Raw genomic sequence first — 15418 nt, 5'->3', positions numbered from 1 at the left:
CAATACGCTGTAGGTCCCGCTGCTAGGTAACCAGTTGGTTCTTAGCCACCTAAAATAAATCTAATCGTTCGGGCCAGCCCTAGGAGAGCTGTTAATCAGCACAGTGGTCTGATTAAACTAAGGTATGCATAAAAACAAAAATTGTACCGTATGTGTACGCTTGAATATTCGTTAAACTCCATAAGCTTAAGATCGGACACCAAAAATAAGATTTCGTTGGAATCGCCACGAGCTGAGGTTCTTAATGACATACATTTTAATCACATTTGAACACCCTGAGCTGGCAAGGAGCAAAATTGCGCACAAAAAATAACTAACCCTTTCAGAAGAAGGAAAAACTATAAGATTTTTTGCAGTTGATCTTCCGTTTTAATAATAATAATAATAATAATAATAATAATAATAATAATAATAATAATAATAATAATAATAATATAATCATCATCATCATCATCATATCATTACTATTATTAATAAAATAATATTCGAAAAGGAAAAATTTATAAGTTCTATGCGCTGCACTTCAGAAACTAATAGCTGAACCTAACAGAAGTATGTTATCAAGCAATTTACTTGAATATACTTAGGATTAAATCTACCATAAAATACGTTTCTATACTTAAGGAATAGAACAGAATACAGTCTTTGGACCAAAGGACCAAAACTCATTATACTGGTTGGTGTTTCAAGAATCTAAAAAAAAAAAAAAAAATTGCACACAGGATTATTAAAATGAAATCTGTTTTTATCATGCAAATGTAACCAATCCTAAAATAATCCGATTCCCTCATTTAATTCTAAAAACTAAAAACAAAAAATTCGATTCCACGGAAACTTTGAACAAGTCAAGAATTAGTTTTCCATTTCAAAAAAGAAAGGAAAAAGGTGAAAGCAACCACAATAACATAACTGCTGAGAGTTAAAAGAGGAGAAGATCTTCAAAAACTGCTTCCAGAACCAAACGAGGAAAATGGGGGAAAAGTCTTCAAAGACTTTCTTTTCAAGTAATTTCCACTTCCCTTAGGAAGCAAAAGCATGATGTCGTGAGTCTGAAAAGTGTACGATTCCCAGCACACAGGATTACATCTGTGTTAGTTTTTAGCTGTACCTTTAGAATGCATTTCAATTCATCATGCCACCACAGTATTCCCTTTCCTTAGATACTTTTCTATCACGAATATGACAGATGTTCAACGTACACTTTAGGAAATGAGGAGCTATGCATCTTTCTAACAGAAAATTCTACGATAAAACGTGTGAACGGCAATCAACTTGATTCTTTTACACGAATGACCTTTTTATTCTTTTGCGTAATTAGTGCCTATATCATTTTAGATCTTAGATTATCTAGTGAAATCTTGGAATCTCTTGAGCATATTTGCAACTGACGTTGCAACTAGTTTTATTAATTCATAATTGTTCTGAACAATAACGGTACTTTACATACTTCGATAAAATAAGCGAGACAAATATCTTACCAGTAATAAACAAATATTTTATATAAAACCTCAACATTTCATTTGACATTCGGCATTATTTTACCACTATTTTATATTTTGTATTGATGGCATTGGCGGTGTCTTTTTAGCCCTAAATCAATCATTACAACAGCATCACCAGCCATCTGCAACAGTTGAAATAAATTACACGAAAAACGCAAATTCTCTAAGTAAAACCGCATCCTCGTCAATACATCTTGAATTCGGAACTTCCACAATCCATTTCACATTCTATCCGAGCTCGAGAGTCCATTAACTCAACGCACTCAAGAAATCTTAGCTTTCACGACCCTTTGTAGACTATTACGGCTAACACAGTTACCGTGCCGGACTTCCCTTCACTTTAATCATAAATACTGACCATCGCAGCGATGGACAAAGGAAAAAAATTACAAAATATATCTGGATACGTCTTGATGAATATATTACACGGGGGAAACTAGCACACATCGCAACAAGAGGAGATGCTATTTACAATTTACTACTTCAATAGACTTCATTTACAATTTACTATTTCAATAGACTTCGTTAAAGGTAAACAGAAGAATCCGCCGAGTACGACACGACGGCACGTGAAAGTGAAAAACACCTGACGGATCGCCCCCTTCCTTCAAGAAGCCAAGGTAACTCTTAAGTCATTTCACAAATGAAGCAGACTACACGTGACAGGTGCAAATGTGGACCACTTCAGATGTCATAAATTGCCTCTCAGGTGAGAGCACACGCGGCGACCTTGCTCCGACCCTCGGAAGTCGTGTGAGAGGGAAAGAAAGGCATGACTGAGGTCACGCAAGGGGACCGAGCGCCCGTCGGGAAGTGACGCGGAGGAGGCGGGACATCTCGCGGCAGAAGAGCGTGGATGGGGGAGGAGCTCTATCAACACTTCGTCGGATATATAAGCCAAGCAGCCGACACTTTCAGCACCTTCGACTTCGTCTCGCTCTTTGAGTTCTCTTCCCACTTCTCCGACGACAAAATGAAGTTCTTTTTGTTGTGCGGTAAGTTGAACTTCTATAAGATTTCATTTGTGTTTTAAACGAAACACTTGTAATTTACTTTCTTCTACCAAAATGCCATCTGTGAATATTTTTGCATGACAGCTATTTTTTATAATACTCCATACCACGAATCATGAGACGACATATACTTTTTTTTTTAACTTATTCACTTTGTATTTTCATTTAGCCCTACTGGGCATGGCCATCGGCGACAGTGTCCCAGCAAGCAGTTATGGAGCACCAAATGGAAACGGCTTTGGAGCTGCCAATGGTAATGGCTTTGGAGGTGCCAATGGTAATGGCTTTGGAGGAGCCAACGGTGCTCCCAGCAATGGCTACACCGCCCCAAATGGTAACGGAAACGGTTTTGGAGGTTCCAACGGTGCCCCCGCCCCAAATGGTAACGGAAACGGCTTTGGAGGCTCAAATGGCGCCCCTAGCAATGGCTACACCGCCCCTAATGGAAATGGTCGCAGAAGCAATGGAAACGGTTTCGGAAATGGGGCTCCCTCAAATGGCTATGCTCCCCCAAGCAATTCCTACGGACCACCCAGGAACGGATATGGAGTAGACCCTGCTATTGCTGCTTTGGCTGAGAACATCCCAGGAGGTGGAGTTCCTGGAGAGGACTACCCAATCTTGGCCTCTGTCCCTGACACCGGATTCGACTGCAACGCCCAGAATGTCCCTGGATATTATGCCGACACTGACGCTGAAGCTAGATGCCAGGTCTTCCACATCTGCCAGGACAGACCCAATGGACGCCGTCAGCAGGACTCCTTCCTCTGCCCCAACGGCACCATCTTCAACCAGCAGTACCTCGTCTGCGACTGGTGGTTCAACTTCGACTGCGCTGATGCCGAATCCTTCTACTCAGTCAATGAACTTATCGGAGTTGTCCCAAATGCCGGATACGGTTATGGACCTAACGGTAATGGTAATGGAAATGGCAACGGCAGGAGAAACGGAAATGGAAACAACGGCAACGGTGCTCCTGCCAACGGCTATGGCGCACCAGCTGCTCCTTCTGACTCCTACGGAGCACCTTTCTAAATGCCTATTCATCTCTACCAAAATCAGCTCTGACTTTCAAAAGAGTCCTTTTCTCTTCAAGTGAATTACTGAGAATTTGCTATAATAACCAATTTTTCTCCATCTTTTTCTGACTCAAATCTTCTACAAAGTCCAAATGTTCCTTGTATAAAAACTACAACTCACAATCGACAGGACCAAAGATAGCTACCCAAGACTTATCTTGAAACTCAGAGCTGATGACAGAATTTCACTCTCACTTATTCTATAGCAACAAATCTCTTCTCCTTAAGATATTTTCCAGAGACGCAGATTCAGCGCCACCGAGAGAAACAAATCTCGAACGTGGCGTACGATGTATATTTTTGTAATAAACATGCAGCAACGAAATTCAAAGTTTTCTTCCTTATACGTTTTAACCTTAAAACTATTAACTGCCTTCAAGTTCATGTCTTGCATTGTTAGCATATTTATGCAGAGTAGCACTGGTCAGTGTATGAAAATACGGTTTCTTAAAAAGCATACACTGCTAAAAATTCCAAAGCTCTTGAAATAAAGTTAACCTCCTACATTTCAACAAAACAATATTTTCGCGGTGAAGTCTCAGTAAACACGAAAATCTCAAGCATTGCATTGTTGTAAATGAATCAAGAAAACTTTTAAGACAGAAGAAACTGCAAAGGATACAATTTCATATTTCAACACAAAAGATGGAGTAACTAACCTCCTGACCATAAACCATATAGCAGGTCTTCACCAATTCAACAGTATCCAAAACCGGAGAGAGAGAGAGAGAGAGAGAGAGAGAGAGAGAGAGAGAGAGAGAGAAATACTGAGCAACAGAAAATGAAGAAGTAGAAAAATGCTAAGGTAGAGGGCCACTGGGCAATAAACGAAATACTGGATCATGTTGTCCATAAATAAGTTCTCGAAATTCTTTGCATCGATGACCTCGGCAGTCACGACACCATTTTTGAGTATCACATTAATCAGTCAATCAATCATACGGACACCACTGCTTTCCTTAGCGAGTGAACCGCTTTCTTTTTGAACGTCTTACTCGCCTTTCTTAAAGCTTTCTCCTTTGAGCACTCAGAAGCTTGTACTGCTAACTATTCATTATCGTCGCTCTTATGAATTTGTACTTTTCTCTATCGTTTTGTATATAGAATTTAGGCCAAAGGCCAAGCACTAGGACCTACGAGGTCAATCAGCGCTGAAGGGGAGACTGAGAGTGAAAAGGTTTTTAAGGCGTAACGGGAGGGAAACCTCGCAGTTGCACTATGAATCAATTGTTAGGAGAGGGTGGAAAGTAAGATGGAAGAAAGATTATATGAAAGGAGGTACAGTAAAAGGAACGGAAGAGGTTGCAGCTTGGGGCCGAAGGCACGCCTTAAAGAACCTTAAGAAATGCCTACAGTGCACCGCAAGAGGTGCACCTACGGGAACTTTTCTCTATCGACAATATAAGTTTTCAGCCTTGTTAGTAATTTGGGCTCTATTGGTTGCTTAGAGTTCACGGGTCTACATCAGGCCTCGTTCTCCTTTTCGCAACTCACCTAACTTACAGGTTGCCCTGGGCAATGGCCCGTGCTATCACTGAACCGGCTTAACCAACCATCGTCCGTAATACTGTCACAACCAACTCAAACTAGGTTTTATTACCAGATCTTGCAAAACATTATTGTTATAGTTTTGATGTATACGTTAATCTGTCAACACAGTAACCCAAAAAATTGTTGCATCTGAATTACTACATTCACAAATTCTTCCTATAACCTCAAATCACAGGCATAGTGTTAATTCTCCTACAAAACACTAGATCTTACTAGAATGAAAAGAAAAAATAAATGCGGGGATAGTGACAGTTTCTCGGAATTAATTCTCCTGCAAAAAACTAGATCTTACTAGAATGAAAAATAAATAAATAAATAAGTAAATACGGGGAACAATCGGCCTCAAGTCCATGTGCACTTACAAAGATCTTGTCTCGTGTTCGAAGCAAATGAGCTTCAGTGCAAAGGCCGATGGAATAAACAAACTATCTACCTTATCTAGCTCGGACGAGAAAGGAAAGGTGGAGAGTGAAAGTGTTGTTTAATTTGACCCGCCCACCCCCAATTAGGAGACAGGGCTCTTAAAGAGAGCACAAGCCCATTCATTATTTGTCTGGCTTCGTGTGTTCTTAACCAAATACTGAAAAATTAATTTCATTGGAGAGAGAGAGAGAGAGAGAGAGAGAGAGAGAGAGAGAGAAATGAATTGAATATATACTTTAGGCCAAAGGCCAAGCACTGGGACCAATGAAGCATTCAGCGCTGAAACGGAAATTTACAGTACAAGTTTGAAAGGTGTAACAGGAGTAAAACTTCGTAGTTGCACTATGAATCAGTTGCTAGGAGAGGGTGGAAAGTAAGATGGAAGAAAAAGAACAAGAACAGAGGTACAGTAAAAGGAACGAAAGCGGTTGCAGCTAAGGGCCGAAGACACGGTGCAGTGAACCTTAAGTAATGCCTACAGTGCACCTCATGAGGTGTACTGACGGCACTACTCCCCTACGGAGAGAGAGAGAGAGAGTTCTAACCACGGCTCTCCCAATTCTTTTTCATTTCAAAAGAGGACCCAATCGATGATATTGGATTACATAGTTTTCAAAAGACACTCTTATTAAGTGATAATTGGAATACACAGCATTCAAATTACACTCCTCATTATGTGATAAAGTAAAATAAAACAACGGCCAGGTATCAAGCAAATAATAACATAATAACTTTAAATATATAGAATCCAATGACCCTGCAGGCTTTCCAGATCTCGTTGTGACCCATTTCTGCTCCCACCAAGTGTCAGGAATAGAATATAGGATTTAGGCCAAAGGCCAAGCGCTGGGACCTATGAGGTACTCAAGAGCTGAAACGGAAATTGACAGTAGAAAGGTTTGAAAGGTGTAACAGGAGGAAAACTTCATAGTTCCGCTATGAATCAATTGTTAGGAGAGGGTGGAAAGTAATATGGAATAAAGAGAATATGAACGGAGGTAACATAAAAGGAATGAAAGGGTTGCAGCTACCCCCTTACGGGGACCAAGTGTCCGGGATCATCCGTTAATGAAAACCTCCAAGATCCTGAACCGTGAAGAAGACCAGTTCATGCATGATTCAATGAACGAACGATCAAGCACAGTTAAAGAAACATGCAGAAGTCCTAATGAGCCTCACCTCGTTTCATTAAAGCATAAGCAGTAAATTACATCTTAATGAGATGATGATAATGAACTTTAGACTCTATTAAAGACAGCCTAATTAGAAAGGCATAATACACTTTTCCTCTTGAAACGAAGGTAATTGCGTAATTAAACTTTCTTTTTCTTCATGGGGACGCATAAAGATGGAACAGGCAGACTAGCTCGTCCACTTCAATAAATATGGAAAAATAAAACTTGAACGAGCCCTGTAATCTCCTCTCTCTTCATATGAAGAAGAAAAAATTCCTTTACGATGAAAGATGGAAATATTAAAAATAAAAGAAAGGTCCAAGTTCGGATTAACGAGGCGAAAAGTAAAGAACAAATGTACATTAAATTTTTACTGCAATAGTAGGTTCAGTCTTTCCAAAGAGCATCTAATACAATATGAATCTTTCAGAGTGCCATGGACGGGAATACAACGCTGCCATACAGTCAGTCATACACCTCATATGTCCAAACCAAAGCATCAAGCAATGTACAGAGCACTAACCGCAGAAAATGCACTGAGCTGAAACTTGCTTTTGATAAGACCTTTAGATTTTCTTCAAACGGGAGAAGACAGAGCAGAAATTATTAATAAATAAATCTGTTAATTCAGGGAATACGGCAAGGAAATCCTCTCCATACAAGGGAGCTATGATCTCCATACAAGGGAGCTATGGTCAACATATGAAGAATTAAATTAACAAAAAATCTAAAGGAGCTATTAGAGCGTATAAACAAAATACACGCCATCCTACAATCAGATGTCATTCTGATTATGCTCCGAATCCTTCTAAAAATATGCTGATACTGACATTTTGGTCCAAAACGATGAGCTTGGGGGACTGAATTCAGAAAATTCTCTACATCAATGGAGTACTTGACATGATATGCTCGTAAGTTTATTATTCACGGAAACGCTGCACAGCACTAAGGAAATTCAACCCAATACGAGTGCACTATGAATTAATTGTTAGGAGAGGGTGGAAAGTATTTCGGAAGAAAGAGAATATGGAAGGAGGTACAGTAAAAGGAACGAAAGGGGTTCAAGCTAGGGGCCGAAGGCACGCTGCAAAGAACCTTAAGTAATGCCTACAGTGCATCACATTAGGTGAAGTTTCATTTAGGCTCAGTGGTGAACGGCTCGTGTCCTACTTCAAAACCTGAGGATCGAGCCTGCCACTTAGTGAGGAAAATGGCGTCCACTCTCAGTGGGAAACTTTTAGCCTATAGTCGCCAGTAATGCTATGATAACAGGGAAATTCATAACTCATATTTTCCAACCAACTGTGGATTTATCGATAGAATAATTTGCCACCAAAAGTAAAGTAAATGTAAAGTAGATAATACAATGTCAGTTAGTCATGCCGCTCCTTGTTTTATAACAACATTACCATTTCACGGAAAACTATTTAATGCTGACCTGCCATAAAACATTAATAAACGTACGAAACCTATGATTCATCATCACACAGGGTCTCTCTCCTTATTCACGTTCACAACTTGAACGTAAAAAGTAAGTCTTCTGCCTTAAAAGAGAGAGAAAAACAAGTAAAAAATGCGTCGATGTTTCTTCGGCGCAATCGAGATTTCTGTACATCGTATAATCAAGGCCACCGAAAATCTATCTCTCGGTGGTCTCGGTATAATGCTGTATGAGCCGTGGCCCATGAAACTTTAACCACTGCCCGGCGGCGGCCTGTCCTATATCGTTGCCAGAAGCACGATTATGGCTAATTTTAACCTTAAATAAAAAAAATACTGAGGCTATAGGGGCTGCAATTTGGTATGTTTGATGATTGGAGGGTGGATGATCAACATACCAATGTGCAGCCCTCTAGCCTCAGTAATTTTTAAGAGCTGAGGGCGGACAGAAAAAGTGTGGACGGACAGACAAGACCGGCACAATAGTTTTCTTTTACAAAAAACTAAAAAGGGAGTACGGTATAAACAGTACATCCACCCCAATCAATCCTTTGAAAGGAAAAGGAATAACGTACAAAACTTACGATCTATTATCAAAGAGAGTCTTTTCCCTTAAATACAATTAATGTTTACAACTAAAACGAAAAAATAAAAGCGTTCTGCCTTAAAAAGAACAACAGAACACGGTATAAATATTACCCCCAGCCCAATTAGTCATGAGAAAGGAAAAGGTCTGCCAAGTCCCGAAGACTATGGCACAAACGGAACAATGCATTACAGTCAACGAGTGAAGCAACGATGGCAAAACCGCAGACTTGGCTCAGGTGGGACGCAACTCTCTGGTCTGTGAATGTTATGAGTGCTCTCCTGGTCACGAGGTTCGTCTGCCAACCAGCTCTCGGTTACAGGTAAATTCATCTGGTACTTGGTAGGAACTTTCAGTGTTTGTTACTTGAAGTACTAAATTGTTTAAATAGCCGGAGAATATCTCCTGGGAAAATCAACACGCACTGGAGCTGAGTGGGTATATCATCACATCGCCCAAAACATATTCAAAACAGTCACCAAAGATTTTCTTAGGATGACAGTTTAAAAATAACTGACGGGCCTGTTTTGAAACTTAGAGAACTGGGCCTGAAAGACTGTACCTCTCGGGACATAAAATTTACTACAGCCAATTTTCTAGGGTTGTTGCAATAAAAACAACACTTGTACGTTTACCAATGGAAAAGGCTAATTAAACTTTTCGTTAAAATATAGTCACTGGCCTACTCACAAAATTTTTGAATTCTTATACAAAAGTTTTCGAACAATGACAATGAAATCAAAGGTTCCGTTCAATTCAGTCCGTTTAGTTGGCGAAGGTATTAACTTTGAAATGAATGTTGAATTGTAACCCGACAGTAAACGGACCGCCCCCGCCGCCTGCTCCTCTCTCTCTCTCTCTCTCTCTCTCTCTCTCTCTCTCTCTCTCTATATCTCTATATATATATATATATATATATATATATATATATATATATATATATATATATATATATGCATATATATATATATATATATATATATATATATAATATATATATATATATATATATATATATATTATATATATACATATATAAATATACACGTTTATATAACTTCATATATACACATATATAATATACATGTATGTATATACATATATATACTATATATATATAAAAAACCATACAAATATGTTTATATAAATTTATATATACATATATAATATATATATATAAGTATACTGTATATGTGTGTATACATATATACATATATATACTGTATATATGTATATACATATAAAACCATGTTACAACACGACCACGGTAGTTAACCTAGCACCATTACAGTGCGTCAGAAACACTCATTTTCATTTTGGAAAGGGTCCAATCACACACTACCGACGTCCTTCAGCCAACGGACCTCACCACCACTCGTGGCCTAATAACATTTGTATCGGGCTATTATTTGCATTAGAATTTCTCTGCCGTGACTCTGGCAACTGTCCTTGATGGCAACACATGTCATCCTTTGCAGCCTGATGCATTCGGAATAATAAGCTGAAAGAGGGCACGATTTACAGTTTATTTTGAAGCAGGAAAAGGTGGAACAAGCTTTTTATTATTATTATTATTATTATTATTATTATTATTATTATTATTATTATTATTATTATTATTATTATATGGTACAGTGTCTGATATTATTAATATTATTATTATTATTATTATTATTATTATTATTATTATTATTATTATTATTATTATTATTATTATTATTATTATTATTATTATTATTATTATTATTATATGAAGCATGTCCAAATCTTTCAAAAGATCAAAACAGAGCAATGAGTGCAACCAAGTTCAGACAAAACTACTTAAATAAATCAAAATTAACTTATAAACAAAATATAGCACCACTAAATAATCCGCTCTGAATCTCTATTAAGGCTAGCAAGCTTTCATTTCATTTCGAATTTGGAGGCAACAAATAACTACAGCAAGAGTTACGTCACCTGCATGCTGTTCTGCCTTATATTCAAGGTCAACAATTACGTAACAAGCGAAGATTACAAACAACAAAAATTGTAGGGCCTGGGTCATACTATACATTAGAATTGGAATGAGGTTTTCAGTATTTTACTGAAATACGAACGTATACGCAAAAGAACAAAACATTTCAGCGCACTACGTTCTTCAATACTGTATTCAAATATGTATATATATATATATATATATATATATATATATATATATATATATATATATATATATATATATATATATATATATATTGGTTTGCAAAAGGGTAACTCGATTCAATGAACTACAAACTCGCTTAACAACCTAACACAGTGCATGTGGCTCCGTCCATTATATATATAACCTCTTCAAAAGTAACACTTGGTGATACTGGGAGCACGACAAAATATGAACGAAATTCTTACAAAGGTGCTAGAATTAGATTTTAAACTCCCGCTGCGCATTATTATTATTATTATTATTATTATTATTATTATATTATTATATTATATATATATATATATATATATATATATATATATATATATATATATATATATATATATATATATATATATATATATATACTATAGTTGTATATACCCACACACATAAACACACACAAACATATATGTACTGTATATGTAATATATGACTGTGAAATATTTTCTGTTAAAACAGAATTCCATCAACCATAAGGAACCCATAAAAAACGCCAAAATGTAAAAATAAAGGCTATATTTCAAAGACCAAACTGTCTCTTTCCTGAGGAGCGAGCCAGTTTGGTCTCTGAAATACATCCTTTATTTTTCCACATTTGGCTTTTTTTATGGGCTCCTTATATTTGATATATGTATATATAATATAATAAAATATATAAAATGACAATATAAGTAGTTATTTTTTTGTTCCTGTTATCATTAGTTTGACCACGTTAGCACGTGGACTTTCCATCAACCCAGCAGATATAAAGAACTGTTAATTTTTATATCTTGCTTCATTTATCACTTAAGCCATGCAAAAAAAACGAAACACTCAATAACCGCATGAAATTTATATTTTTCTAAAAAAAAAAAAAAGATTGTTAGGTAAATCAATGATTTCAGGTGAAAGGCGTAATTTCCTTAACAACGGTCAAGTTGGGTGATACAATTTATACATATGTATAAGCCACATAATTACGAAAGAGGGCCATCCAAAAAATTGTAAGTAGCTTTATTTTATCCAGACTAAATTACTTTCAAAATATTTCGTCAGTCTGCTGGTAGTTATTTACTAGTTAAAAGTAGATTCCTTACATTCAACTGGCTTACTACATATTCATCAGGTTTCTCCTTTACCACTTCTTATGCGCATCATTATTCTTGGCTTATAAATTCAGAACTCGAAGAGAATTAAACAGGATTAGATCAACCGTACTGGAATGCAAAAGAGGACACTGACTGTTTAATTACGAATACGATTATGGAAAATGAGCTACACTAAAAAAAGGGTCGTGCATTTCATTTGATAAATTCTTTGTCGTCTTGTAAAATCTTACGCCGTAAAAACCTGAGCCAGTCAATGTATTTTAAAAGCACTTCAGTCAGTCGTATAATGTTCAGTTTACCACATCTATTTTCCAAAGCAAAATAAATGTTTTTCAGCATACTTTTCCCAAAAGCAACGCAGAAGAAAAAATAAAAACCCTTAGGAAAAGAAACCACAATACCATATATTTTCTAGACGACTTACGAAAGCACACAAAAGAAACACATAATGCAATGCGTGCTTGCAGAGGAGTCAAATCATTATACCAGCCAGAGAACTACCTCGTACCGTAACTTTTACCGCAGCCTAATGGCCACTTTGAAAACTTCCTTCATGTCTTCTCTGCAATCATTAAAAATGAGTTCGTACAAAAGTGAGAGAAAAAAACACAGAGGATGAGCAGGAAACATAATCATCCCTGAAATCTCGTGAGAGAGAGAGAGAGAGAGAGAGAGAGAGAGAGGAGAGAGAGAGAGAGAGAGAGAGGTAATACCGGAGCAAGGTCGCAGTCTTCTAAAGAGGGGATGGGGGAAGGGTAGGGTCGGTGACGTGAGGAGGGAGGGGAGGGGGTAGCATTTCAGTTGATGCAGTATATAAAGCCCAACAGACATCCCAACAGCATCACTCGCCAGCTGCCTCTCTTCTGGTTACGAACTCCTCCTATTCTCTCTCTCCCTCTCTTTTCCCACGTCTTGGCTCCTCTAGTTTCTGTCATTTATTTTTTTCATTTAGGACGCTGCTAAAATCATGAAGATCGTTCTCTTAGCAGGTAAGTGTAAAAGGACATATATAGATATAAAACCATATTGAATGTTTTTTACATTATTAAATGGGAAAATTCTTGCCCTTTAAATGTTTAATACCTGAATTTCTGCAGCCCTCTTCGGGATCGCCATCGCTGACCGCCTGCCATCCAGCAGCTACGGGGCACCGAATGGAGGGGCTTCCAACGGATTAGGTGGGGCTTCCAACGGATTCGGTGGGGCTTCCAACGGATTCGGTGGGGCTAATGGAGCTCCCAGCAACGGTTACAGTGCACCAAATGGAAACGGAGCCGCTAATGGCAATGGTTTTGGAGGTTCAAATGGCGCTCCCAGCAATGGATACAGTGCACCAAACGGAAATGGATTTGGAGGATCAAATGGTGCCCCTAGCAATGGCTACACCGCCCCTAATGGCAATGGCCGTAATGGAAACGGCTTTGGAGGATCCAACGGTGCTCCAAGGAACGGCTATGCTCCCCCAAGTAACACATACGGAGCACCTACTAATGGCTATGGAGTAGACCCTGCTATTGCTGCTTTGGCTGAGAACATCCCTGGAGGTGGTGTCCCTGGAGAGGACTACCCAATCTTGGCCTCTGTCCCTGACACCGGATTCGACTGCAACGCCCAGAATGTCCCTGGATACTACGCCGACACTGATGCTGAAGCTGGCTGCCAGGTCTTCCACATCTGCCAGGACAGGCCCAATGGACGCCGCCAGCAGGACTCCTTCCTCTGCCCCAACGGCACCATCTTCAACCAACAGTACCTCGTCTGTGACTGGTGGTTCAACTTCGACTGCGCTGATGCCGAATCCTTCTACTCCGTCAACGAACAAATCGGAGTTGTCCCTAACGCCGGATACGGTTATGGACCCAATGGTAATGGAAATGGCAACGGCAATGGAAATGGAAATGGCAATGGATATGGCTCCAACGGAAATGGAAGAAACGGCAATGGCAGAAACGGTAATGGCAGAAATGGCAATGGAAGAAATGGTGCCCCAGCAGCTCCTGCCAATGGCTACGGTGCCCCCACCGCCCCATCAGACAGCTACGGCGCTCCTTTCTAAATGATGAGCACTCACTCCCATGTCCCCCATCCTTGGAAAACTTAACCACTCATTTACATTTCTGTTCACTCTAAACTTACGTCTCCTAAAGCCAACTGTTCTCATCTACATTCATACGACAGTAATTGTAAATATTTCTCTATCCTTTTTCAAGTTACTAGTCTCCTTCAAGTTGTACCATTCTCTGTTGCAAGACATTTGCATAACTTTACTTTTATTCTTTCTTGTTAGTTTTTCACTAGCCATGAGCCATGTACAGTTCCTATTCTAGATTCTTATCATTCCCGTCTTTCGATAACTACAGATGTTGTTCTTCATTTCTCTATTGTATTCTGCCCTTCTGTTATCAGGGGGAAGTAACCAGTTCTTTATCTCTCTCCTTCAGCTTACTCCTACGCCACTGCTGTCTTCCCTTTCTCATAATCTCTTCATTCCAAAATATGTTATTACTTAAAGTTTAACACTTCTTGCGTTCACTTGCCCATTTTCTCTTGCATGAATATTCAAGGCTACGTCACTCTTTCAACTAAGGACTTAAACAACTATTCTTCGACCGAACGATTCATTTTCTTCAAAGCCTGACCTTCTGGAATGGCTAAAACTCTTTCCCTTACCCTTTTCATCGTCATCTCTTCACTGCAGCGAAACGAACGAGAAAAGTGCAAAACCAGTTGCATGGTAGCAATATATAAATATATATATAGTAAATGTTTATTTTTTCATAATAAACGCGAGCATGTAATTCTGTTGTTTACTTCCGACCCAAACTCATATCATATAAAACCGAACACGGAAAGCAATAGTACGAAACTACCATAAATTTCCCTATGAAGCTTAAAAAGTATCAAAGTGGAAATAATTCTGAAGATGAAACCTGAAACAATTCAACATTTCTGAGAAACAATAATTCTGAAGATGAAACCTGAAACAATTCAACATTTCTGAGAAACAATAATTCTGAAGATGAAACCTGAAACAATTCAACATTTCTGAAAACAAAACTGAAGATGAAACCTGAAACAATTCAACATTTCTGAGAAACAACATACCTAGTTGTAACAAAACTTGAAGGAAGTCACCACAAAACAAAACTCTAAATCATTCCAGATGCCTATCATGCAGTTAAATTATAAATGTATTTATTTCTAAATGGCATTTATATATTTCATAAAAATTCGACGCCAAGAAACACCTTCACAATACAAAAACCTAAATAGTTAAGCAAAACACACAGATACTGCCACAACGCAGTGCAAATACAAAATGAGATTATACATCAACACAAAGATTAAACAGTAACATGTTCAAATGACGCAT

The 15418-nt window shown here is 38.2% G+C and overlaps 2 protein-coding genes across 2 annotated transcripts; both read left to right on the top strand.

Moving 5' to 3' along the window:
- The first annotated feature begins 2343 nt into the window (after nt 1-2343).
- Nucleotides 2344-3919, top strand: LOC136833199 (pro-resilin-like). The gene is made up of 2 exons (XM_067095064.1): nt 2344-2497; nt 2685-3919. Exons 1-2 carry the CDS (start codon nt 2359-2361, stop codon nt 3548-3550), a joined length of 1005 nt encoding a protein of 334 aa, XP_066951165.1. The 5' UTR covers nt 2344-2358; the 3' UTR covers nt 3551-3919.
- Nucleotides 3920-12874: 8955 nt separating this feature from the next.
- Nucleotides 12875-14843, top strand: LOC136833201 (pro-resilin-like). Its single transcript, XM_067095066.1, has 2 exons — nt 12875-13034; nt 13143-14843. The coding sequence occupies exons 1-2, from the start codon at nt 13013-13015 to the stop codon at nt 14099-14101; spliced, it is 981 nt and encodes a 326-aa protein (XP_066951167.1). The 5' UTR covers nt 12875-13012; the 3' UTR covers nt 14102-14843.
- Nucleotides 14844-15418: the final 575 nt, after the last annotated feature.

Source organism: Macrobrachium rosenbergii, chromosome 51 (genome assembly GCF_040412425.1).
Source record: "Macrobrachium rosenbergii isolate ZJJX-2024 chromosome 51, ASM4041242v1, whole genome shotgun sequence".
Lineage (NCBI taxonomy): Eukaryota > Metazoa > Arthropoda > Malacostraca > Decapoda > Palaemonidae > Macrobrachium > Macrobrachium rosenbergii.
This window is presented reverse-complemented; position numbering and strand designations above follow the sequence as displayed.

Excerpts from the sequence above, each read along its gene's own strand:
- LOC136833199 (XM_067095064.1), top strand. The coding sequence starts at position 2,359 with ATGGGGGAGGAGCTCTATCAACACTTCGTCGGATATATAAGCCAAGCA. Across the intron at positions 2,498-2,684 it reads GAAGTTCTTTTTGTTGTGCG|CCCTACTGGGCATGGCCATC; the intron begins GTAAGTTGAACT and ends ATTTTCATTTAG.
- LOC136833201 (XM_067095066.1), top strand. The coding sequence starts at position 13,013 with ATGAAGATCGTTCTCTTAGCAG. Across the intron at positions 13,035-13,142 it reads GAAGATCGTTCTCTTAGCAG|CCCTCTTCGGGATCGCCATC; the intron begins GTAAGTGTAAAA and ends GAATTTCTGCAG.